This window comes from Carcharodon carcharias, chromosome 9, assembly GCF_017639515.1.
Source record: "Carcharodon carcharias isolate sCarCar2 chromosome 9, sCarCar2.pri, whole genome shotgun sequence".
Lineage (NCBI taxonomy): Eukaryota > Metazoa > Chordata > Chondrichthyes > Lamniformes > Lamnidae > Carcharodon > Carcharodon carcharias.
Window position 1 is genome coordinate 105991711 of NC_054475.1, and position 25090 is coordinate 106016800.

Consider the following 25090-nt stretch of genomic DNA (forward strand, 5'->3'; position numbering starts at 1 on the left):
GCGAGTAACTCACCTCCTGACTCCCCAAAGCCTGTCCACCGTCTACAAGATACAAGTCAGGAGTGTGATGGAATACTCTAAACTATCCTGGTTGAGTGCAGCTCCCAAAGCACACAAGAAGCTTAACACCATCCAGGACAAAGCAGCCTGCTTGATTGGTACCACATCCAGAAACATTCACTCCGCCACCACCAATGCAAAGTAGCAGCAGTGTGTACCATGTACAAGATGCACTGCAGGAATTCACCAAGGCTCCTTAGACAAGCACCATCCAAACCCATGAGCACTACCATCTAGAAGGACAAGGGTAGCAGATACATGGGAACATCACCACCTGGAAGTTTTTCTCCAAGTCACTCACCACCAAGACTTGGAAATATATCACCGTTCCTTCACTGTCACTGGGTCAAAATCCTGAAACTTCATCACTTGCAGCACTGTGGGTGTATCTATATCACATGGACTGCAGCGGTTCAAGAAGGCAGATCACCACCACTTTCTCAAAGGCAACTAAGGGTGGGCAATAAATGCTGGCCCAGCCAGTGAAGCCTATACCCCATAAATGAATTAAAAAATTACTGTGAGGAAAATTTGAGTAATGACAGGTGATTCAAACACCCAGACCTGAATTCTTGCAAGAACAGACAGGGTCTCTGGCTTAGCAAACTGGTGCAGGAGCCCAGAAAGTGGAAGTTCCTCCCCTAAATCTGGCACCCACAATATGGGTGGGTTGTAGTTTGCACATCTGTGGTTTACAGAGGCAACTGCACATGTAAAAGTACAGGTGCCTTCAAAGAGCTGCAAATTTTGTCACCCAGGTTACTGAAATATGACTCTCGAATTTACACTTTTCAGGAAAAGATCTAAACTTAGCTGAGTTCTTTGGAGAGCTAGAAGAGATAAAGGGCCCTGTTGGATGGGTCCAGGGACTTCTTTGCGAGAGGTTGAGTGCCCTTTGGGATTGTTAAAAATAGACACAAATATTCATAAAAAGTAAGTAAATTCATTGGAACTGCCAAGTTCTCAAGGAATTTAAATCATCTGCCCTTTAAATTAAAAAAACTCTGCAGTTTAAAAAAGATCACTGCTTGCTATTTCACTCTGCCATTATACAATTTACGCTGCATGACTGATTTCACAACTTATCATCATCACAGTGGGTGCCTGTCAGTTTACAGTTTGATTAACAGCTCCAAGTAGTTATAAAGTCTTTGATATGGGGCTACGAATGCAAATGCTTGTTTTTGTAATGGATTAAGGAAATAAATGAAATGTTTGCTTTTACAAAGGATTAGGCAGTTGAAGGAACTTTTAAGTTTTTTTTGAATATTGAAGGCATCTTTTGAAGTCATATTTTATTTCATCTCACGAGGTTTGCCCATGTTGGGTACAGGGTGAGTTGGCATGGAGGGTGTAAGGGCAAATGGTGGTGGGTGGGGTGGCATGCATTGGCATGAGTTGGCACTGTTGACATTGGGCTATAAAGGCCCTTGGGGGTTGAGGGGGGGGGGCAAAGGAACTATAAAGGGCCATGGGAGTTGGGTGAAGGGCTTCAGGACTATAAAGGGTAATGGGAGGTGTGTAGAGTGGCATAGGGGTAATAAAGGGCCAAAGGGTTAGGTAAAGGGCATAGGTTGGCATGGAGGGTATGAGGGGCCATTGGGGGACATGAAGTAGCATGGGGAATGTGTCGGGGGGTTTGTGGGGTGGTGGCGAGGTCTCAAGGGCTGTTTTTTGTTTTCTTCTTTATCTTACAAGTCCCTGAGCACTAAGGCCAGCCCTTCAGATATCTTAACCCAGCATTCAGCAGTCACTGTGACTGTGTCCACACTGTTTCCAGGGACAGCAGGCTCAACTCTTGTTAACTCTCAAACACCGCGCGCCCCGCGGTGTTTCTTCCACACAGATAATGTTATGAATGAAGAATTGGAGATTCATTTTCACAGAGCAAGGGATGCTTTTGCACATACAAATAAGAATTGAAGATGTAATTATGAGGCAATAATGGGAAATGATGTATTGTATCATCGCTAAACATTGATCTAGAAGCGGTTTCAGGAAATTACGATATAGGCAATGTCCAAATCAGTTTATGCTTTAAAAGAAGGCACCATATTAGCTTCTTGGGAGCTCATGCAGCAGGGTGCTATACCTGCTCTATGACTCTTGTATTTTTCCAATGAGAAAGGTGATATAGTTCTAAAGCCAGGCAGCTAAACTGGTGAAGATCTTTCTTTTGCAAAGTGCTGTTTTAATGATTCCTGGGATGCATATATTCCAAATCAGGGAGGTGGTGGTATTGTCGCTGGACTAGTAATCCAGAGACCCAGGGTAATGCTCTGGGGACCTGGGTTCAAATCCACGGCAGATGGTGGAATTTGAATTCAATAAAAATCTGGAATTAAAAGTCTAACGATGACCATGAAACCATTGTTGATTGATGTAAAAATCCACCTGGTTCACCAATGTCCTTTAGGGAAGGAAATCCGCCGTTCTCACCTGGTCTGTCCTCCATGTGACTCCAGTTCCATAGTAATGTGGTTGACTCTTAAGTGCTCCCTGAAATGGCCTAGCAGTCTCAAGGGACTCCAGGGACCTATCCAAAAGTGTCTTTTACCCCTCCTAAACAGCCAGAAAGTCAATATAAAGGAATGAAACCAGACGGATTACCCAGCATCAACCTAGGCACCGGAAACATAAAGGGCAAACCCAGCCCTGTTGACCCTGCAAAGTGCTCCTTAGTAAAATCTGGTGAAGTGCCAAAATCGATAGAGCTGTCTCACAGACTAGTCAACCAACAGCCTGACATAGTCATCCTCATGGAATCATACCTCACAGATCATGTCCCAGATGCCACCATCACTGTCCCTGGGTATGTCCTGTCCCACAGCAGGCCAGACCCAGCAGAGGTGGTGACAGAGCAGAGGTGGCAGCACGGCGATATACAGCTGGGACTGAGTTGCCGTGGGAGCCCTCAATATCTGGACTCCATGAAGTCTCATAGCATCAGGTCAAACATGGACAAGGAAACATCCTGCTGATTACCACGTACCACCCCACCCTGCAAACCACCCCCCCCCATTCCCAACCCCCCCTCCCCGAGCCCATCAGCTGATGAATCAGTGCTCCCCCATGTTGAAAATCACTTGGAGGAAGCACTGAGGGTGGCAAGGGCACAGAATGTAATCTGGGTGGGGGACTTCAATGTCCATCACCAAGACCACCTGCCACAGGCCGAGCTGGTCGAGTCCTAAAGCACATAGCTGCTAGACTGGGTCTGCGGCAGGTGGTGAGGGAACCAACAAGAGGGAAAAACATACTTGAACTCATCCTCACCAACTGCCTGCCGTAAAATCCATCTGATGCATGGACAGATGCATCTGTCCATGACAGTAATCGGTAGGAGTGACCACCACACAATCCTTGTGGAGACGAAGTCTCGTCTTCACATTGAGGGTTGTGTGTCACTACCACCGTGCTAAATGGGATAGATTTTGAACAAATCTGGGAACTCAAGACTGGGCATCCAGGAGGTGCAGTGGCCCATTAACAGCGCTCAACCACTACCTGTAACCTCGTGGCCCAGCGTATCCCCTACTCCACTTTTAATCGTTCATGGGATATGGGTGTCACTGGCTGGACCAGCATTTATTGCCCATCCCTAATTACCCTTGAGAACTGAGTGGCTTGCTAGGCCATTTCAGAGGGCATTTAAGAATCAACCACATTGCTGTGGGTCTGGAGTCACATGTAGGCCAGACCAGGCAAGGACAGCGGATTTCCTTTCCTAAAGGACATTAATGAACCAGATGGGTATTTACGACAATCGACAATGCTTTCATGGTCATTGTTTGATTTTTTAATTGAATTCAAATTTTTCCATATGCTGTGGTGGGATTCTAACCCAGGCATGACCCTGGGTATCGGGAGTACTAGTACAATGACAATACCACTACGCCACCACCTCCCCTAAGGGAGGAGAGCATGCCAGCAGCAGCACCAGGCATACCAAAAAATGAAGTGTCAATCTGGTGAAATTACAGCACTGGACTACTTGCCTGCCAAAGAGCACAAGCAGCAAGTGATGGAGCTAAGCGATTCCACAACCAACGGATCAGATCTAAGCTCTGCAATCCTGCCACATCCAGTCATGATTGATTGTGGACAATTAACCAACTCACTGGAGGAGGCGGCTCCACAAATATCCCTATCCTCAATGATGGAGGAGCCCAGCACGTCAGTGCAAAAGATAAGGCTGAAGCATTTGCAACAATATTCAGCCAGAAATGCTGAGTGGATGATCCATCTCAGCCTCCTCCATAGGTCTACAGCATCACAGATGCCAGACTTCAACCAATTTGATTCACTCCATGTGATACCAAGAAATGGCTGAAGGCACTGGATACTGCAAAGGCTTTGGGCCCTGACAATATTCCGGCAATAGTACTGAACACTTGTGCTCCAGAACTTTGCTGCACCCCTAGCTAAGCTGTCCCAGTACAGCTACAACACTGGCATCTACCCGACTATGTGGAAAATTGCCCAGATATGTCATGTACACAAAAAGCAGGATAAGTCCAACCCGGCCAATTACCGCCCCATTAGTCTACTCTCAATCTTCACTAAAGTGATGGAATGGGTCATCATCAGTGCTATGAAGTGGCACTTGCTTAGCAATAACATGCTCACTAATGCTCAGTATGGGTTCCGAAGGGTCACTTAGCTCCTGACCTCATTACAGCCTTGGTTCAAACATAGACAAAAGAGTTGAACTCCTGAGGCGGAATGAGAGTGACTGCCCTTGATATCAAAGCAGCATTTGACAGAGTGTGGCATCAAGGAGCCTAAGCAAAACTGGAGTCAAGGGGAATCATGGGGTAAACTCTCCACTGGCTGGAGTCATACCTAGCACAATGGAAGATGGTTGTGATTGTTGGAGGTCAATCATCTCAGCTCCAGGCCATCATTGGAGGAGTTCCTCAGGGTAGCGTCCTAGGCCCAACCATCTTCAGCTGCTTTATCAATGAACTTCCTTCCATCATAAGGTCAGAAGTGGGGATGTTCGCTGATGATTTCACAATGTCCAGCATCATTCATGACTCCTCAGATACTGAAGCAGTCCATGTCCAAATGCAGTAAGACCTGGATAATATCCAGGCTTGGGCTGACAACTGGCAAATAACAATCACGTCACACAAGTGCCAGGCAATGACCATCTCCAACAAGAGAGAATCTAATCATCGCCCCTTGACATTCAATGGTATTACCATCATTGAACCCCCCACTATCAACATTTTACCAGAAACTGAACTGGACTAGCCAAATAAATATCGTGGCTACAAGAGCAGATCAGAGGCTAGGAATCCTACACCAAGTAACTCACCTCCTGACTCCCAAAGCCTGTTCACCATCTAAAAGGTACAAGTTAGGAGTGTGATGGAATACACTTCACTTGTTTGGACGAGTGTAGCTCCAATACTCAAGAAGCATGACACTGTCTAGGACAAAGCAGTCCACTTGATTGACATTCCTTCCACAAACATCCACTCCTTCGACCACTAACAAACAATGGCAGCGGTGTGTACCATCTGCAAGATGGGTTGCAGGAACTCACCAGCCTTCTTAGACAGCACCTTCCCAAACCAATGACCATTACCATCACCACCACCTTCTCAAGGGCAATTAGGGATGGGCATTAAATGTTGGCCTAGCAAGCGGCACCCACATCCCATAAATTAATTTTTTAAAAGTACAAGTTCAGTTACTGATTCTGAGAGAAGTGGTAGGCAGAGTTTTGACTGATGTTTATTTATTGTACTGCTGTATCTTTGACATCACAACCCTGTGTTCATTCTCAATAACTTCTTTACCCATCAGCTCATCAGCTGTAAGACTCAATCTTTTCCAAGGGGGAACATACATCTTGTGTATACAATAAAAATCAACAGCTGGTTAGTACACAGTACACCTACTTTGGGTTTATATGTGTATACAGCATGGCCTTGATTGAACTCAGAACCACATGCAAGTCTGTGCATCATTCTCTCATTTATGAGTTCATACATAATCAATTAATTGAAAGACTGAGGAATGCAAGGTACACCAGGATGATTTCAACTTATTGATCTCTTCTGTGTCATAAGTAAATATACCATATTTTAGCTTGAACTATCCAATTATGAACACATGCTGCTCAACATAGATTGCATGCACCAGAGTATTACTGTTATGCGTTCTGAAAGTTCCATAATTTATCACTTAACTATTCTATTTTATATTATGTAGATGAGACTCAGCTCATGATGCCCACCATCAGAACCAGCATTGAGAAGTTTCACATGGCTGGGCAAGCCTTGCCGCCTGGGTTTCCTGCTCCATTTTTATTTGCTGATGGATTATCCTCAATAGAAACACTTCTAACCAATATTCAGGTAAACCTAAAAGCATGAAAAATCTAGAATGGAATAGGGAAGAGTATTGTTTGGTGTTTATTGTGACCTGATCATTTACTAAACATTGAAGTGGTCATCAATCCCAGTGCTTTTAATTTATGGAAGGGCATCCAACCAGGCAGGTGCTGCAATAGCAGAAGGAAGGGGCAGACATTAATGCAAATTTAAAATGCCTCATTATAAAATAGGAGGGAAAATTTCCATGTATTTGGAGTGCACTTGTTATAATTAGCTAGCTACAAAGAACAAACACCAGAAAGCACTAGCAACAACATCTTCTTGTATAGTCACTTTAAATATAGAAAATTGGTAGTAGTGCTTCACAGGAGGTGAAAAGAAAATGGACACCAAGCCAAAGGCATAGGTTTGCTCAAATAGATGGATTTTGAGGAGGAGAAGGAGGAGGAAGGAGACCTAGAGCAGCATTTAATAGAGGCAACTGCGGTCTCCCCTGCCCTCTGGAGAGTTAGTGCGAGCCACACATCAGCTCTTTTCAGGAAGCCCATTAAATGCCAGTTAGGCACTTAACTGGGCAGCACCGGGCTTCCCCAGGGTCAAGGATCCTGGGGGCAGAGGTCCCACCTACCGAGAACTGCCAGCCTGTTATTCATTGCTCAGCAGTGCCTCTGGAGAGGCGGTGGCGTCTCTGAGGCTCAGGATTGCTGAGGACTCAGACGCAGGTGAGTGAAAGCAAGGGGGCGGTGGGGTCGTGAAGGATTGGCAGCAAGGGGATGGGGTGGCTCTCGTGGGACCCTTCTTCCTGATATCGGGCCCCATGATCGGGCACTGAGTGTCTTTGAACGATGGCCCCCAAAAGCCAATTAGCAACTCCAACCGAGTTACTTTTCGGAGCTTCATGCATAGTAAGTCCCCTGCCTGCCACTGGGCAAATGCCAGCAGCAGCGGGACGAGGTCCTTAAGTGGGCATAAGTGGGTCTTGCCACTAAGGACTTAATTGGGGTGGAGGTGGAAAGGTGGAGGAGTGCCCATCCACCACCCTCTCATCCTGATTAAATGCCCCCCCCACAACCAAACTCGCTATCGGTGAGGTGGGGGGGGGGGGGGGGGGCATTAAATTGCACCCATAGAGCGAAGATTAAGGATGGAAATTCAGAACGTTTGAGCTTAGATGGGTGAAGGCATGTCACCAGCGGTGAGGCGAAAGGCAGGAAGTAAACAAAAGTCCAAAATCAATACGAAGATGGTGATGCGGGAGGGGGTTGTAGCAAGTTACAAAGATAGGGATGGGCTTTCAGAGTGGTAACCAGGCTCAACAAGTTCTCTTCAAAAAAATAGATATGATCAAAGTCTTTCTCAGAACCTTTTCTCAGAAACTAATAGACTAAGTTCTGGTAAAAAGACAAATAACAGAGTTCTGCTTAATAGGATCACCCATTTAGGAGCATCAAATTGTTTTCGCTGAAAGAAATTACCTTTAGCAGACTGGCCCATAATCATGTCCCAAATTATTACAAATTACAATCCTTTTGAGATTGCATTTAATTTAGCAGACTTTCAACACCTTTCCACAATGGAATACCGATTGCTCAATAAACTGGCATCTTACTTTAGTAACACAACAGGCATGAATATAATCCCTTCCTCCCACCAAAAGAGGCAGACCTAATCACTGGAAGCAGTGATGCAATAAATATGGAAAATTGTAGTTAATAATGATTAATTATATCATTAGCCATTCAACATCTCCTGTGTTGCATAATAAATAACATTGACATGAGCCTAGTCTAATGAAACACTATTCTATTGATTTTAAATTATAAAATACATTCGGATAATGTTTGCAAACCCCAGCCTATTTAAAGGTGGAGAATCTAATTTAAATATGCTATAAAGAAAGTGCCCATTCCAAGGTTGGCATGTTCAATATGTGTTTCACTTGATTAATAGCATTTTCTAGAATTTTTTTTTAAACTTGTTTCTCTAATTTCAACACATGCCTTAAGTTTAAAACCCCAACCATTCAATTCACCAATGCTGTCTTCATCAGCTTCTCCACCAGCTACAAAGTACTCTGAACTCCTTGGCCATATTATATCCTACAGAAGGCCTATACAGACATCCTTCTTTTTGCAAAAATGCCCAACCTTTGAACTAATTGACTTACAAATCCATATCTTTATTTTGAATGACTTACAACCCATTTAAAATATCACCTCCAGCTGTGTGTGACTATGTACTCTTGATTCATCTGCACTGGATTACTTTCTACCTACTCCCTCTCCTGCATAAATGGCAGCTGTTCTCACAGTAACTGCTAACTCACCAAATTTTTGGTTTGCCACTTCTCTTCTTGCTTTCAACTACCTAAAAACTGCGCTGTTCAAACTTCTCCCTCCCATCCACCCATAATTAGTTCAGCTTTCCTTGTTCCATTCTTTCCTTCCACTCTATAAAGACTAAAATATTCTTCTTTACACAAGGATCATTAAATTGTTGAATTTTACGCACTTTTTGCAAAGGGCAGACTAAAAAGATAGATTAAATTTTGCTGTACAATACACATTAGTTTTCTATGTAATTTCTCAGCAGCCTAGTTCTGAATTTTTAAAATAAAAGCTTTAAAATGTTGCAGAATAATTCAATGTCATACTATGGATAAAGGCGTCAAGGATGCAAGTGGGTCTTGTTTATGCATTTTGTCACGTAGAAGAGAATAGGTATGGAAGTCACATCAGGCCAACCTGAGCATTCAGATATTTGTCATTCTGTGACCTTAGGACCTTTGACAAATATTTAGGGCAGAGTTTTCCCCCTGCCGGGGGTGGGGGGGGAGTTTAGAAGCGAGCGCACGGAGGCGTGCCTCCGATTGACGCCCCCAATTGGGGGCGTGCTGCCATTTTACGTGGGCGGGCCAATTAAGGCCCGCCCAGCGTGACGTCCACCAGGAGGAGCTATGCGCTCCCTGTGCGGTTGGGGGGAGTGGGATTCCCTGAGCCGAGAGTATGCTTTTTCTCATATGCGCACGAGAGAGGGCATTCATCTCCCTGAGGCTAAGTGCTGCCTCAGGGAGATTGGCTGTACAATAAAAAAATCGTAAAAATACAAAAATTTCCCTGACATGTCCCCTCATGTGAGTTGGGACATGTCCATCACTTTTAAATACACTTTATTAAATTTTTAAAAACCTACATGTAACCTCATCCCGCCCATGGATGAGTTTTTATGCTTTTTCTAATTCCCGCCAGGGCTCCTGGCCTGCCGTCCAACCTTAAGGTTGGACGGGCAGGTGCATTAATTAGTTTAATGACTCTGTCAGTGGCCTCAATTGGCCATTGACAGGGCGGCGTATGCACAGCTGATTCTGCTGAGCTCCTGCCTACCTGAAAATTTAAATGGGTGATGTCAGGAGTTCCGCCTGACGTCATCCCGCGTCATTTTACGCGTTTGCAAGCGGCCCCCCCCCCCAACAGCTCGCCGAGCAGGATATCCTGGCCATAAACTGGCTTCCAATAGAAAACAACTTGACTGTCACAAGACATTTTCTTATCGGATTTGAAATGTTATCATGCTTCTGGACCAATCAGGATTTTCTTCCCACTTTTTGGGGAAGTGTAGCTGAGCAGTGTGGGTTTCCTATTTTCATTTAGGAAAGTTCCCCAGTCCTTCACAAATGCCACAGTTCCTATTTGCTACAATTATGTGATCCATTCTTGACCCGTTACAAAAAATAGAAAAAAAAAGTCAGCCATCAAGATATAGAATCTTTGAAAACTGTCCTATTCTCCCAAAAGATCGGTAACCCAAAGCATTTGTTAGTTTGCAAGTGTTGAGAATGGAAATTAGATCAAATTTATTTAAATCAATTGACCTGATCAGAGGTGAACATTGAGAGAGGAAAAAATTAGCATGGGAGGTGGGATCTCAAAAAGTTTTGCTGTTTCAATTTGGTTAGAGAACAGTGCTGTACTTAAGTTTGGAATATCAATAGTCAGCAAGAGATAGAGTGAAGTTATAGAAAAAAAAATGCTTTGCTCACAGGTTTATAGATCTCTGCTGTATTACTGAGGTTTAGTTGCTCTTATTTCACTATTTCTGTAATTGCACAGGGCCTGCTGAAGGTGGCTGTAGACAACGCACGCGTGCAGGAGAAGCAGATACAACAGGAGAAGAAAGAACTCAAACTGGAGCTGTTCAGGGAGAGAGAAATGAGAGAAACCTTAGAGCGACAACTCACAGCAGAACAGCACAATAGAGGTAGGTCTCATGGAAATCAAGCAGAAATTTTACAGCCCACTCAAAGCTTAATGCTCCTCTTGAGTCTGAGCTGGCTTGTTTGACTCGGTTTAGAGTCAACAATAGCTGCACAAGATGGAAAAGATTGTCAGCTCGGCAGAGATTAAGGCCCTTATGGATGAATGTATCACAGCGTAAGTTCCTTACAAAGGAGTCCAGAGTGGGATATTGCCACCTTTTCCAGCAATATCACCAGACTAAGTTCACCAGCACAAATAATCTAAACAGGTGCCAAACCTCGATGTTGTGGAACAGGGAAGAATCCTTGGAATAACTATATGTCTGTAATACTGCAGCAGTTTTTAGTCTAATCAAGACCTAGTTAGATACTGTTTTTCGATATTTGGCAAGAAAATTTCTTTGTAATATTTATTGCGCAAGGGACAAATTTGAGATCACTTATCAAAAAAGCAGTTTTATGAAAAGTAATGGATATGGATAATGATTTTAATTTTTGAAGCGCAATCCTATCCTGACTCAGTCCAAGTGTTACAGCAGGCAGATGGTGAATGCCAAGCTGCCCAAATCCCAGAGGGACACTTGAAGAGGGACACAACTATTTGCAATTTGTACTTATTTCGAGATGTGAGCTTTGAATTCAGTGAAAAGGCCACCAAGTCTTATAGGTTTCTTACAAAACTAAATTAAACCTTTATTAATAGAAGAAATAATTTTAAACACATACATAGATCTACAAATTACCACTAGGATAACTTCTAAATCCCCTAATTAATCTAAACCCCAGTTACACCTCCATTAAGGCAACATGAGAGACATAGATTTTAAAAGACCCAGGCAAAGTAACACACAATACCCTGAACAGTCAAATTCAAGGTGAGTTTTTCTCAGCTTCAGTTCCTTGTAGACAACAGCTTGAGGCTTAGATGCCGGAGGCTTTTCACACTTGTGTTAAATCTCAGAATGCCTGCCCTTAAACACAACCTTTGCTCCTTTATACATACTTTCCCCTTTGAATGCAAATTCCCATTGTTTCACTATGGTTTTGGACTTTACCTCTCTAAGAATAAAATCTATCATGGTACCAATTTTACCACTGAGATGGACATGTTGTACCTTAGCAGGATCAGGACTAACATCTTGGTGCTGTTGGGAATAAACCATCTAGTTTAAACCAACTAGATTGGCGGGGGATAGGAATCTGAGGGGAGCTCAGGTTGTGGGGAAGCAAAACTAGTATCGGGAAGTAGAAAAGTAGTAAGCGAAAATAGAAACCAAACAAAGTGAAGGCAAGTATCAAATAGGATCAGAATACAGAATAATTTTAAAAAGACAAAGTTAAGGGCACTCTATCTGAATGCATGCAGCATTCACAATAAGGTAGATGATTTGAAGGCACAAATAAAGTTAAATGGGTATGATATAATTGCCATTACAGAGATGCGGTTACAGGGTGACCGAGACTGGGAACTCAAGGACATTCATCATTTAGGAAGGAAATGTAAAAAGGAAAAGGAGGTGGGAAAACACTGTTAATAGGGGACAAGATGAGTACATTAGAGAGGATCTTAGAATGAAGGAACAAGATGTAGGATCAGTTTGGATGGAGCTAAGAAACAGGCAGTTGTTTATAGGCCACCAAACTGTAGTGGTAACGTTGCGGTCAGTGTAAATCAGGAAATTAGAGCTGCATGTAACATGCATAATACAGTAATAATGGGCAAGTTCAAGTTCAATTTACATATAGTCTGGTAAACCTAATTAGCACTCATGCTGTTGAGGATGAATTCCTGGAATGTGCATGAGATGGGTTTCTGGAGCAGTATGTTGAAGAGCCAACTAGGGATCGGGCTATTTTAGATTTTGTATTATGTAATGAGAAAGGGCTGGTTAATAACCTTGCTGTATAAGAGCCTTTAGGAAATAATAACTATAATATGATAGAATTTTTACATTAAGTTTGAAAGTGATATAGTTCATTCTAAAACCAGAGTCTTAAATCTGATCAAAGGAAACTGTGAAGGTATAAGGGATAAGTTAGCTTTGGTGGATTGGGAAAATACACTAAAAAAATTGACAATAGACAGACAACAGCTAGTATTTAAATAAGTATTACATGCTCTACACAAATATGCATTCCTCTTAAACACAAAAACCCAACAGGAAAGTTGAATCAACTGTGGCTAACAAGATAAGTTAAAGATTGCATTAGATCAAAAGAAGTGGCTTATAAAGTTGGCAGAAAAAGTCGTAAGGCCAAGGACTGGGAGCAATTTAGAGGCCAGCAAAGAAGGACTGCATTATTTTGCCAACTCTCTGCCATGAGAGTGCCAATCCCAATATGGTGTTGAGCATACTAAATGAAATCAGTCTACTGCCAACTTCGCCTAGATGTAGCAGTATAATTTTTCCTGCATCAATTTTAAGATCTTGTTCTGATTAAATTATCAACTGTTAGCAAACTGTGGTACATCGATTATCTATCGTTCATTCAAATTTGCATCCAAGTAACATGTTCCTTGGTCAGTTTATCTATATGGTTTAGTGATGTTTTATTCTCCACCACATAACACTGATAAGTAACAGTTTGCAACTAACAAGTGAGACTCCAGCTGCTGAGCTTCATAAGACTGATGTTCCTACCACCATCAGAGATCTAAGAAACATGTCTTAAATAATATTATTCAAAATACATGCCAGCTCGAAATCCTATTGCATGGATATATGACTATGAAGTTTGCTCGTCTAATATTTTAGTTAAGGTGGCAATGTGTTTAAAATGGGTTAACAACTTTGTTATACAGAATTTACAGCATAGGAACAAACCATTTTGATCTATGTTGGTGTTTCTTCTCCACAAGTCTCCTCTCATTCTACATCATCTCATCTTATCAAAGAAATGAGATATATTGGTGTGAAGTCTCCCATTGATGACATAGCTCAAATTGATCACTTGGTGGAGATAAGAGCACCCACGTTCTAAAATACTGCAGGTATACTGTAGGAGGAGGAGGGTGGAGGAGCACATGTAGCTCTGACAGTTTGCCAAACAGCTGTTTAAACTTGTGCTACTGTTCAAAATAAAAGAATCTCTCCACTTAATGTTGCACATGTAGGGGCAATGGCAAGTCTAACTGGAGCAGTTAGGAGTCTTGTCCCCTTCTGGCTGCTGGTTCATGGTCTAAGAAGTAACTTACAATTTAAACACCAGCGACTGCTCTCAGCTGCTCAACAACACTGCTAACCGGCAATTTAAGCAGCTGAGTATGTTCAACTCCCACGTACAGCTTTGACAGCTGAATTTTCCTCAATTGTCAGCTTCTGATTTCAGCAAATGGAAAAAAAACCTTTACAGGATTATATCTGTCCAATCATTAGAAGGTTGTTGGCATCTACCCCCTCATCTGCAGTTCACAAATTCAGAATTGTTCTGAACTAGATCAGGGAGGATATCCTATTCATCCCCCATTATGGGATTAATTTATTTATTAACAAAACTGACCTATTTTTGTGGGAGAAGCATTCTAGAATAATATGTATTATATACATCCAATACTCAAGAAATAGAACGTTTAGGTTTTCTCTTGTCATATGTTACATATTTCCAAATTCTTTAAATCAGCTGTAAGTATTTTAACAGCATTGTACAGTTATATGAGCTTTAATACTTCTAACAATGTAACCGTAATAATAATTACAGAAAATGCTGGAAACACTCAGCAGGTCTGGCAGCATCTGTGGAGAGAGAAACAAGAGTTAACGTTTAGAGTCCGTATGACTCTTCTTCAGAGCTAAAGATACAGCAGCCGCTGTATTTTGCTTTCAGTTTATATTTGCTTTTAACCATAATGATATCTGTGCTCTCGCTATCTCAAGATTGTAGCAACTGAATAGTTTGAGGGGATGACTCAGATGCATTTAACAACAACTTTATATTGTACCTTTAACGTAATGATATGTCCTAAGGTGCTTTACAGGAGCATCATAAAACAAAATATGAAACCAAGCCAGATAGGGAGATATTGGATCAGATGACCAAAAGCTTGGTAAAAAGAAATAGATTTTAAAGGAGCATCTATAAGAAAAGCAGAGAGGTAGAGAGGGAATTTCAGAGCTTAGGACCTAGATAACTGAAGGTGCAGCTACGTGGTGGAGAAATTACAATTGGGGATGCAGAAGTGGCCAGAATTAGAGGAGCGCAGGTATCTCAATGGGTTATAGGGCTGAACCCTTAGTTGAACGGTCAGTCACGAGGGGACACAAGCAAGGTGAGGGGCAGGAGGTTTGGGGGGGATGTGAGGAAAAACTTTTTAACCCAGAGGGTGGTGACGGTCTGGAATGCGCTGCCTGGGAGAGTGGTGGAGGCGGGTTGCCTTACATCCTTTAAAAAGCACCTGGATGAGCACTTGGCATGTCACAACATTCAAGGCTATGGGCCAAGTGCTGGTAAATGGGATAAGGTAGGTAGGTCAGGTGTTTCTCACATGTCAGTACAGACTCGATGGGCCAAAGGGCCTCTTCTGCACTGTGTGATTCTGTGAAGGAGTTTGCAAAGATAGGGAGGGCTATTGCCATGGAGGGATTTAAAAACAAGGATGAAAGTTTTAAGATCAAGATGTCGCTTGACCAGGATCCAGTGTAGGTCAGGAAGCAAAGGGGTGATAAGGAAACAGGGCCTGCAGTGAACTAATAAATGGGCAGCAGAGTTTTGGATGACCTCAAGTTTATGAGAGTAGAATGTGGGAGACCAGACAGGAATGCTTTGGAATAGTCAGGCCAAGAGGCAACAAAGATATGAATTAGGGTTTCAACGGCAGGTAAATGTAATCTGGGTAAATTTGGGCAATGTTATGGAAATGGCATGCTTAGTGATGGCAGGAATGAGGTAGGAAGCTCATCTCAGGTTCAAATGTTGCAAACAGATTGATTTAATCTCATTTTACAAGTCCAAATATCACCCTGCTCAAGGATGCCTAATCAAAATCATGATTTCAGCTAGAAAATGCAGCTGAACAATGACTGATAATAGACTATGGACTGACCAAAGTAGTAATGTTTGAAACAAGTGATTGCATTCTGTCATTAGAGTAGTCACTCTTCAACAAAGTCTGCAGCCTACAGTTCTCCAAATAGTGCCATCTGACAAAAGTTACATTTTAAAGCGCAATTAATAGTAAGTTGTTGCCCCTCATTTCACAAAGTGAACAATTGCAACTCCGTCCATGTTGTAACATTTTACCATTTTTATTGGCAATACAAGGGGCACTAATAGAACTTTCAGGACTTAATTGAAAAAAATCCAATCTGATCATAATGGTACACATTAGTGGGAATAACGCATTAGCGGGATTAATTTTTGAAATCGAGAAGGATTATTTTATTGCATGTGTCTGCTTTGGTTTCTCATCCTGTATCTTGCTATGTCAAAGATACAATGCCCTTTTTCTTATTATAAAAAGTCCATTTATTTCTTTCTTTAAACCTTTCTAGCTCCATCATTGTATCTGGAACTAGACAGTACTTTTAGTTCCACATGAAAACTTTTAGAGGAGCACCCCAAGCCTTAACCAGCACAAGCTGTTTTGACAAATAAGTGGTCTTCAGATGCATTGAGAAGAAGCTTGCCTAAAGAGGTTTTCTGCTCCAGATCATCCCATCTTGAGTTGGCCATCCAGTGGCAGTCAGGATGTATTTCAAATGTAGGATGGGTTATTTTGAAGAGTTTGCTAATGAAGCAATGTTTGATTATCCTAATGCCATCAAAAAACATTCTTTGAAGAGAAGCTTTTCAGAATTCAACATAGATATTAGAAATCAATAGAAGGCAGCAGAGAGCCTGCAGGGGAGAAGCAAACTCTACCCTGGTTGTTGAGGAATTAGTCATATTTTTCTATTGTTATCACTTTCATTTAAAGATTCCCCAAAGTGAAAACATATGCTTGTTTCAGAAAGATTAGGAGATTACACGTGCTTGAGACAGAGAATTTCACTCTAGGCCATAGGAGGATTTCATTGTTACACTCATAGGTCATACTACCAGGCTGGTGGATCCCAGGAAATAAATGTAGATTTAAAAATCCATCGTGTCTTGGAACTATATCGCCGTTCCTTGACTGTTGCTGGGTCAAAATCCTGGAACTCCCTCTGTACATCCACCATGTGGATTGCATCGGTTCAAGGTGGCAGTTCGCCACCACCTTCTCAAGGGCAGTTAGGGATGGGCAATAAAAATGCTGGCCTAGCCAGCGACACCCACATCCCATGGAAGAATAACAAAAAGCAGACCATCAGACTGCTTAACAGGATGAATTACACCACTGAACCCATGGAGATAAACGCAGCAGACCCAACTTCCTAACCACACAAAGATAATGTTGTTCAGACCATATTCTTTCCATTTATCCCATCATTCTGGTTCCATTTTCACCATTTTCTTTTTTAATGCAACTCCCGAAACTTGTAATTGGGAGGTGCGGATTTATTTAATTAGTTCCCATAGCTTTCAGACTTCTCATGACACAGTCGGACTTTCATGTTCTTGCAGCAGGGTATGCATGAGGAAGACAGGGCACATTATGGGGTACCTCCTTTGATTGGTGTGTCGCTGCAATTGTGTGCTTCACAAAAATTCAGTCTATTACATTAGATTGTCAAACAATATTGAAGACAATCAACTGGAGGAAAAAATGATTGTTAATGTGAATAAAACAGCCGTTGTGCAATGTAATGTAGTATTATACAATCACAGTGTGAACGTAACATATTCTTTACAGATTTAGATCCTGATAATGGTGATAAAGACTTTGTACCATTATAACAATTATGGTGTTATCCAATAAAACATGGGGCAGAATAATACGGGGTGGGGGAAGTGTTGATGGATGGTACCCCCCCACCTCCGCCACCCCCCCCCCCCCCCTCCCCCCCCCACACCAGAACCATGTTGGCGCGAAGTCGACCAGCTCCATACCAACAAGCCCCACAGCAATAAAGTGCTGCGGGGTTCATTAACGAGGGCAGAGTGGAACTTCCACCCCTCATTGGTGTGGAAGCCCTGCCCTCTGGAGCTGTCAGCCAACCTGATTGGCTGGCAACTCCATCAGTCCTGACAGTGCCAGGAAGGTGCAGTGGCAGCTGCTGGGACTACAGCTGAAGAGAGGAGCCCAAGGCCTAGCATCCCCAGAGCAGGTAAGTCCAGGGTCTTGGGCCAGGAGGGTTAGGGAGCATTAGGGAGAGCGGCAATAGGAGGTGGGGAGGATGGATTTAAGAGAGAGAGCGGACAGGAAGGAAGGGAGTTTCAGTCTAAAGGGGGCTGCCCTGCGATTGCCTTTCACCTTAAATGGTCATTTTAACATGGTGGGCAGGCTGCCAATTTTAGTATTATGGGGAGGGTGAGCTCGGGGTGGTGGGATGGGTGGTGGGATGGGTGCCCCCTCCCCCAAGCCATGGGAAGCACACCCACTAAGTGAGACATGTTGTGAAACCTGAAATTAGCAGGAATAAACCGGGAATATAAATCTGTGCTGAATATAAATCTCTTTTGATTGAAACAATAGGTTGTGCTCAGTTAAGATTTAAGACTTTTATATGTGATTCTATAAATTGTTCACGTATGCAGAACACAAAACAACATGGAAATGATCTTGGGCATGCTGAGCTTTCAGCCTTATGTGAATTTTTAAAAAATACATTAAGTCAATTGTTCCAAACTTGTATTTTGCAAATCTAGCAACAATTCAAAAGCGACTGAAGAAAGAGAAAAAGGCAAAGAGGAAATTACAGGAGGCGCTCGAATTTGAGTCGAAGCGACGAGAGCAAGTGGAGCAAGCTTTACAACAGGCCACATCGACAGAAAGTCTCAGGGTGCTCAATGGTACGGCTCTCATCACTTTATACACAACGCAAGTCTTATGAATGAAAATGAAACTGAGTGGAAATGCACATCAGGGCCCATCAAAAATTAAGAACAATAATGAAAGGTAGATTAACAGCTCTGGTGTAGGCACTCTGTCAGAACTGATAAAGGGTCAGCATTAACTCATCTTCACTCATTTTTGGAGAAAGAACAGTTAATGTGCATAAGTGTCATACAATTAGACAACAAGAGCAAACAAAATCTTTACTGAAAATATTCCAGCATGTTCTCTTTTTACCCTAATCCCTACAAAATCTTCATTGTGAGTTTGAGTTCAATGGGCACCTACCAGAACAACCAGTTTATATTCCAAGAATAAACCCTGCATTATTAGGCTATCTATTCTATTATCCCCAGACAAGGGTGTGTATTAGAAATGCAAATCATTTTTTCTTTGAGCATTGAATTAAGTTTCTTCCTTTTTCATTGTAGAGGACATAAGGAGACACAGATTACACATTTTTAACTGTTAACATGCTGGCCATATGGAGATGTTTATTTGGCAAATTAGGTATAAATATTAACTGAACCATGACATTGAGCTTTTTAAAGTTCATTATTGAATATAAATTTCATTGATTTTCTGTTGCTACGGGGAAATGGGGAGCGTTCTTTGCATAGCCTTACATAGGGGGCTTGTATTATGATTGATTACTCAGTTATGGATGGAGGACTTGTACAAACAGCAGACGTGAGGGAGTATAATGTGCTGATTTGTTCCCCTGATTATTTTGTCAGGTGCAAATAAACATGAAATTTTCTTTTAATTATATATTACTGCACAAAATGCCAGTAACTGCAAAATATGTAAAGGAAGATTAGTAAACATTAAAGAATTGCCTTCATGCAGGGAAAATGATAGCAAGCTTCAAGGGCATGTAATCCTTAAATCAGAATATTAATAACATTTATTTTTGATTAAGTATTGTGCAAGATTATAAAAGGCAGAAGTTCGATATAGGCTCTGAATTTGCCTAATCTTTTTAAGGCCAAAACAGTCAGTCACTTTAGTGGAGTTAGTCTGCCTAGTGACTCATCCTGCATAGAATAGGTAGCCAAATAATGCAGGGTTCATTCTGGGAATATAAACTGGTTCCTCTCATCCAAGAATAGCCACATCGAAAATCTCTCAGTGTGAAGATAATAACAAATGAATTAAATGATTTTTTGCACATGACTTGGACTCATTTCCAAATTGTGTTATAGCTTTTCATTATGCATAATGAACACATTTTAATTATAGTCACACACATTCTGATGTGTGTAAAAATTACCCTCGGAACATTATGCACATTGTGGATTTGATGAGATCAGAGGTTAATAGAGTTACTGAACTGTTGGAACTAAACCCTTTTGCTCATTAGTGATCACATGATAAGTTGCCGTGCAAACCAGAGTTCACTCTTCTAGTTAACCTATCGTATTACATACAGAAGTAATCATTACTTTTAAAGAAGATAAAAATGTGAAAGAAAAAAAAAATTAGGCAGTTGAAAGTAGACATCGACTGATTTAATCAACTTGTTTTTAGATGCAGTCATTCCCGAGATGGAAGTTGAACACTGTGGGACTCAGCTTGACACAACAGCAACAGTACAAGGTGGGCGCAGACTGTATCCCATACAAAGTAGTGAAATTCAAGGGCCTTTTTGGGGGGATTGGGGGTTAGGGAGTTATAGCGGTAAACGAGGATTAGTTAATTTTAGCATTGAAGGATATCACCGTCTGCTTTGCTGTTTGATGATTTGAAACAATGAAGCAGATCAAAAATAAAGTTTTCAGCAATCTTCAACAACTTAAAAATCTGCTGAAGTTCACTGTTGGGTAAAAGAAAAACCTTAACACTTGAACCAGAAACTGCTGGGAAACAAATACTGCATTGTTGACACTACTGAGGAAATGGGACAGTGTTTTCTAGTAGCCGTGTAAATTGCTATTTTTCACAGAAAGTAGCACGTTATCTTTGCAATTTCAAATGGTCACCAACCCATTAGTTACCAGTTGTGTTAAGATATTAGAGAAAAGAAGTTAATGTGTTTTCTAAAGATAATACAGAGAGTGCTTTAAAACCCACCAAACACAGGTGACATGGGGTAGCACTTCACTGTCCATATCCGAGATTCCCTTTTGGATTTTATTATTTGAAACCTACATTCACAGAGCAAAAACATTGAGGGATTTTTATGTTTGCTTGTTTGTACTTTCCCACAGGAAAAGTCTATGTGCACATGTTGAACCCAGATTTGTGTCTCATTACAAGTGATATGCGATAAACACGCGAGTTTTGATTGTAGGCTGCTTCTTCCTTTCCTAGGCTTCCTTTGTTTGTTTGTTTGTCTTTCCTTTTTTTGTTCTCAGCAACTTTTCCACCCATAAATTTGCTCGTTAAAACTTAAAGGGAAACTCTAGGAGAAGAAACTAGTAATTCATCCCTTAAGTTTCTCAATCATCTACTAGGCCAAACAAAAAAGCTTGATTACTAACCTAATTGCCAAATTTAGAATATTGGGAGATATTAAATAAGTCTGTCTTAATAGTTTGATTAATTTTCATCTTTTCTGATGGACTGCTCCAAAGTTTAATTGTTTGACAGTGATGTATGATAATTTGGTAAAATTATTAGAGTTCCCCTTTAACAAATCTCAAAATTAAATATTTAATCACATAGCTAAAGTAAACTACTTGAAATGTCACAATAATGGAAATCTTGACTAACCTCTTCACTGACCCATTGTGTTTATGTAAAAGCTCTCACTGTAGCAGTAAGTCTGGTCTATTGAGAAGTTTGTGTTTGAATTTTTACCCTTGTTTATTTTCCATTCTGTGATAATATTTGTTGAACTGCAAATGCTCTATAAAGATTCCATGCATAGAATACCACACACAAGTAAAGGATCTAACCTTCTCTCTCTCTCTCAACAAGAAATGAGAGCCACCATCGACTCAATTCAATGTCATTATTGAGATGATGGTTCCATTTGTAAAGAATGGATTTGGAGTATCTCTTCCAAGGATTTCTGAAAGGATTGTAGCTGCCACTCACCGCACCACCCCCCCCACTTTTATATGCAAGATTGTTGTTGGTGGACTCACTTATTAAATCTGGGGCAGTCAACCATATTGAATAATTGACTAACTGGTGGGATATGGTGGTGGCACTTTAAATTGCAGCATTGTTGTCTTTGCGTAGCCACAACGGATCTTGAAGAAAAAATTGTAAGATTTTGGGGGCATCTTTTTCAACTGATGATTCATAATTTGTCCCTGGATGTCCTTGCAAATGCCAACTTCAGTCTGGCCACAGTCCTTTAGGAGCACAGAGAAGGTGAAGGACACATTGATCTTTCTTTAATGATAATAACATCCCATCACTAGTTAAGGTCTTGGCATAGGACATGCATCCAAATTATTCTGCTTGATTTACAATAATGGGAGAGGTTTCTTCCAGTCCTCGAGAATGATCCAGCACAATGCTATAATGTGTAGTTCGGGCAGAAAGGGGATAGCAGCTGAAAAGAGGCATATAAACTGGTCACTGAGGAGGTGGGGGAGGTTCTAGGGTGAGCGCACTTCTTTGTCACAGCCCTTCATATGAAGGTCAGGTTTAAGTAATTTGAGTAAATCTGGCATGCAGCAGTGTATGCCCAAAACAAATTGGTTGACACAAGATAAGTTACCGGAGTAAAGTCCGCCCTATACAGAACCAGATATCTGTCAAATAGCTGATAAAACTCAGTCTTGAAATTGCAGGAAGGCATTATCTGGGTGCCAGGTATAAAAGCATGCAATCACATATCCAGAACTGAGTGCCTACTAGGACTAGGTTATACTACTGGAAGCAACTGCAGCATGATGTGTATATGTGGCACTTGGTGCACATATTTACAATAAATTGTGCTGCTCACTTAGAGCTCTTGGTACTTGTAGTCCATGGGATACATTTTTTTTGAAGGTGAAGAGGGAACCTGATGAGTTTCATGAACACTTTATAAAAAAAATGTATGTAAAACCACCAAGAAATAAAAATCAGTTTCTCCTCTTCTCTCTGTTGCTCTTCTGATGTATCCCAACTGGGCACATGCACCACTGACTTGAAGTAAATAGCTGGCCAAAATCAAGTTCCTGGATCTGCACCTGAAGTGCTGTAACTTGCAAGGCTACATACCAAGTGCTGGAAAGTGGGATTAAAAATGAGCAGCTAGCTTCCTTTCTCTCTTTTTATGGCCGGTGTGGACACTTTCTGCGCCATAACTTTTCTATGATTAAATCAAAAGTTGCCAGCGTTGCTATTTCACTTGATTTAAAACATTTTTATTGCCAGGTCTTCACTCTGCCATGGAAAAAAAATCCAAGCATTGATTTAGCACTGCAAAGTTGGACTTTGTTCCCTCCAACAGTCCACCTTCACACTGACCTCCATGAGAAAAATGAATCTGTGTGGAAAACTTTCTCAGATTTAGAGAGACATTGCAATTTCCATATAGTGCTCCTCAGATATTGCTTAAGTTGACATGTCATAGGCAGGATGCAGGAAACCATGGTAACAATCGCCAAACAGTGCTCCCAGCAATCGGCCATGAAACTGCAAGTGCCTATTTTAGTATTTATACCTTACTTCACCCTGGTATTTCCATACTAATTTAATCTTACTGATAAATACACATATTGTTTCCTTCAAAAAATACTATCAGAGAAACATCCAAGATCACAGGGCTAGTTAGTGGGGGTAGAATGTAATGGTTAATCAGACACAGAATGTGTGATATGAGCTGAATTACATACTTAATCATTATGAGAGAGATGAGCAATGCAGTGAAAGCAAGGAAGGTTTGATCATTGGAGTGCAGCTTGACAAGGCATTTTTGTAAACCCTTGTGATGGAATCCACAAGGCCAGTTTGGAATATCCCACAGATGGGTCAAATTTTTTAATGCTTCAGGTTACACAAAAAAAAACAGAATACAAATATAATTACCTCATTTTATTTTCTGTACACTATTTTATCACAACAGCTAACACTTCTTAAGAAGAACATTTATTGTTTCAAAATGGGAAGGTATTCAGTGGCTTTTCATCTTTATTTCAACATCTCATAAATAGACACAGAATTAGTAAAGTATGATTTATTTGAATGAGTAAATTGTACAACACAGAAGCATTTACAATTATGTTAAACATTAAAAATAGGCATGGTTTGTGAGCAAGTCCTGCTCTGGACACTGAAATCCTTGAACTGCAATAAAACATTTGCACATTCAAACTGTTCCTTTGGCATCCCCATAGCAACATGGTTAGTGACTGTAGTAGGATATAGAGGGCATAACACTAGCAGAGATGAATTACATACAGGGGCTCTTTCAGAAGTGTGAAATGCCCTTTTGTCACTCATGAGCTGAGAGGTTCTCAGCAGTTAGCCTGCATTTCAAGATCCATTTCAAATACAGACCAGTTGTCTGAATGTGAAATGAAAGATTGAATAGTGTGGGCAAATCTGGCTATTATATGCAAAATTAAGACTGAGAAAGCTTGGATTAAGGTGACAGGGTATACAATTTATAAGGTATACAATTTATAGTAGTGTTATCCAAAACTTTATAGAAGAGTGAGGTGACAGTATTTAACACTAGCTGACATGTGGCATTTTACTCAGTTTGAATAATTTTTGGATAGATGGACATCAGTTACATTCATTTGCATCAAGACATCTGAAATCACGATTCAGTACATAAATAACCTAGGGCATCGTTGTATTCAAATGACTGGAGAAAATAGGAAGAGACACATATTAAATAAACTAATCATGTCTTTTTTTTAAATCCACAAACTTGTCTTTTTAAATCAGTGCTTCATTATGCTTTCAGTTCAGAGCACCCTCAGTTCCCTGGTCTGAGATTCAGTTTCAGGTTATGCCAAATGCAACACATCCCAAGGTACTTCCAGAATGCCCTTCATCTTGGCTGAGCATACTCCAAATGTGTTAATATGACTTATACTGTATTTTCTGTCCCTGTAACATCTCAGAAGATTGGCAAATCAATGATTTCTGATGCAAATTATGGAAACAATTTTAAGACTTGTGCAGAACTAATTTCAGTGAGTGTTTGGTCTTGGGTGAAAGCAAGAAACTATTTTTGCAATGATATGTTCATTTTACAGCAACCTCACTAGAAACCTTTATTGCACTTTTGCACCCACAAACATGTCCCTATGTTTGTCCGTTGTTAATGGACAAATACAGAATGCCTGAAGCAGGTCTAGGAGATTCAGACATATTTATTGAAGGATGGAATGAAGTCTTATGACAAACTATCATATGGACATCAAACGGAAACTTCTTTACTGAATCCACACAAAAAACTTCTACTTATCATTATTATTGGGGAAAGGCGATAAGCATTGAAGAGTCTCTGACCAGACAGCTACAGGTCCATTATTAATCATACTGGACAGGGGGAGGTTACAAAGGCCGTGATTGCCCTTGTGATTGCTTTAGACTCATTTCCCTGCCTGT

The 25090-nt window shown here is 41.1% G+C and overlaps 1 protein-coding gene across 1 annotated transcript in view; it reads left to right on the top strand.

Annotated features, from left to right (window-relative positions):
* dacha (dachshund a) overlaps nt 1-25090 on the top strand; it is a 400809-nt gene that overhangs the window by 353527 nt on the left and 22192 nt on the right. The window contains exons 7-10 of the mRNA XM_041195643.1: nt 6286-6431; nt 10520-10667; nt 18394-18537; nt 20111-20179. Of these exons, the coding sequence (XP_041051577.1) occupies nt 6286-6431; nt 10520-10667; nt 18394-18537; nt 20111-20179 (507 nt within the window). The remainder of the gene's footprint in view (nt 1-6285; nt 6432-10519; nt 10668-18393; nt 18538-20110; nt 20180-25090) is intronic.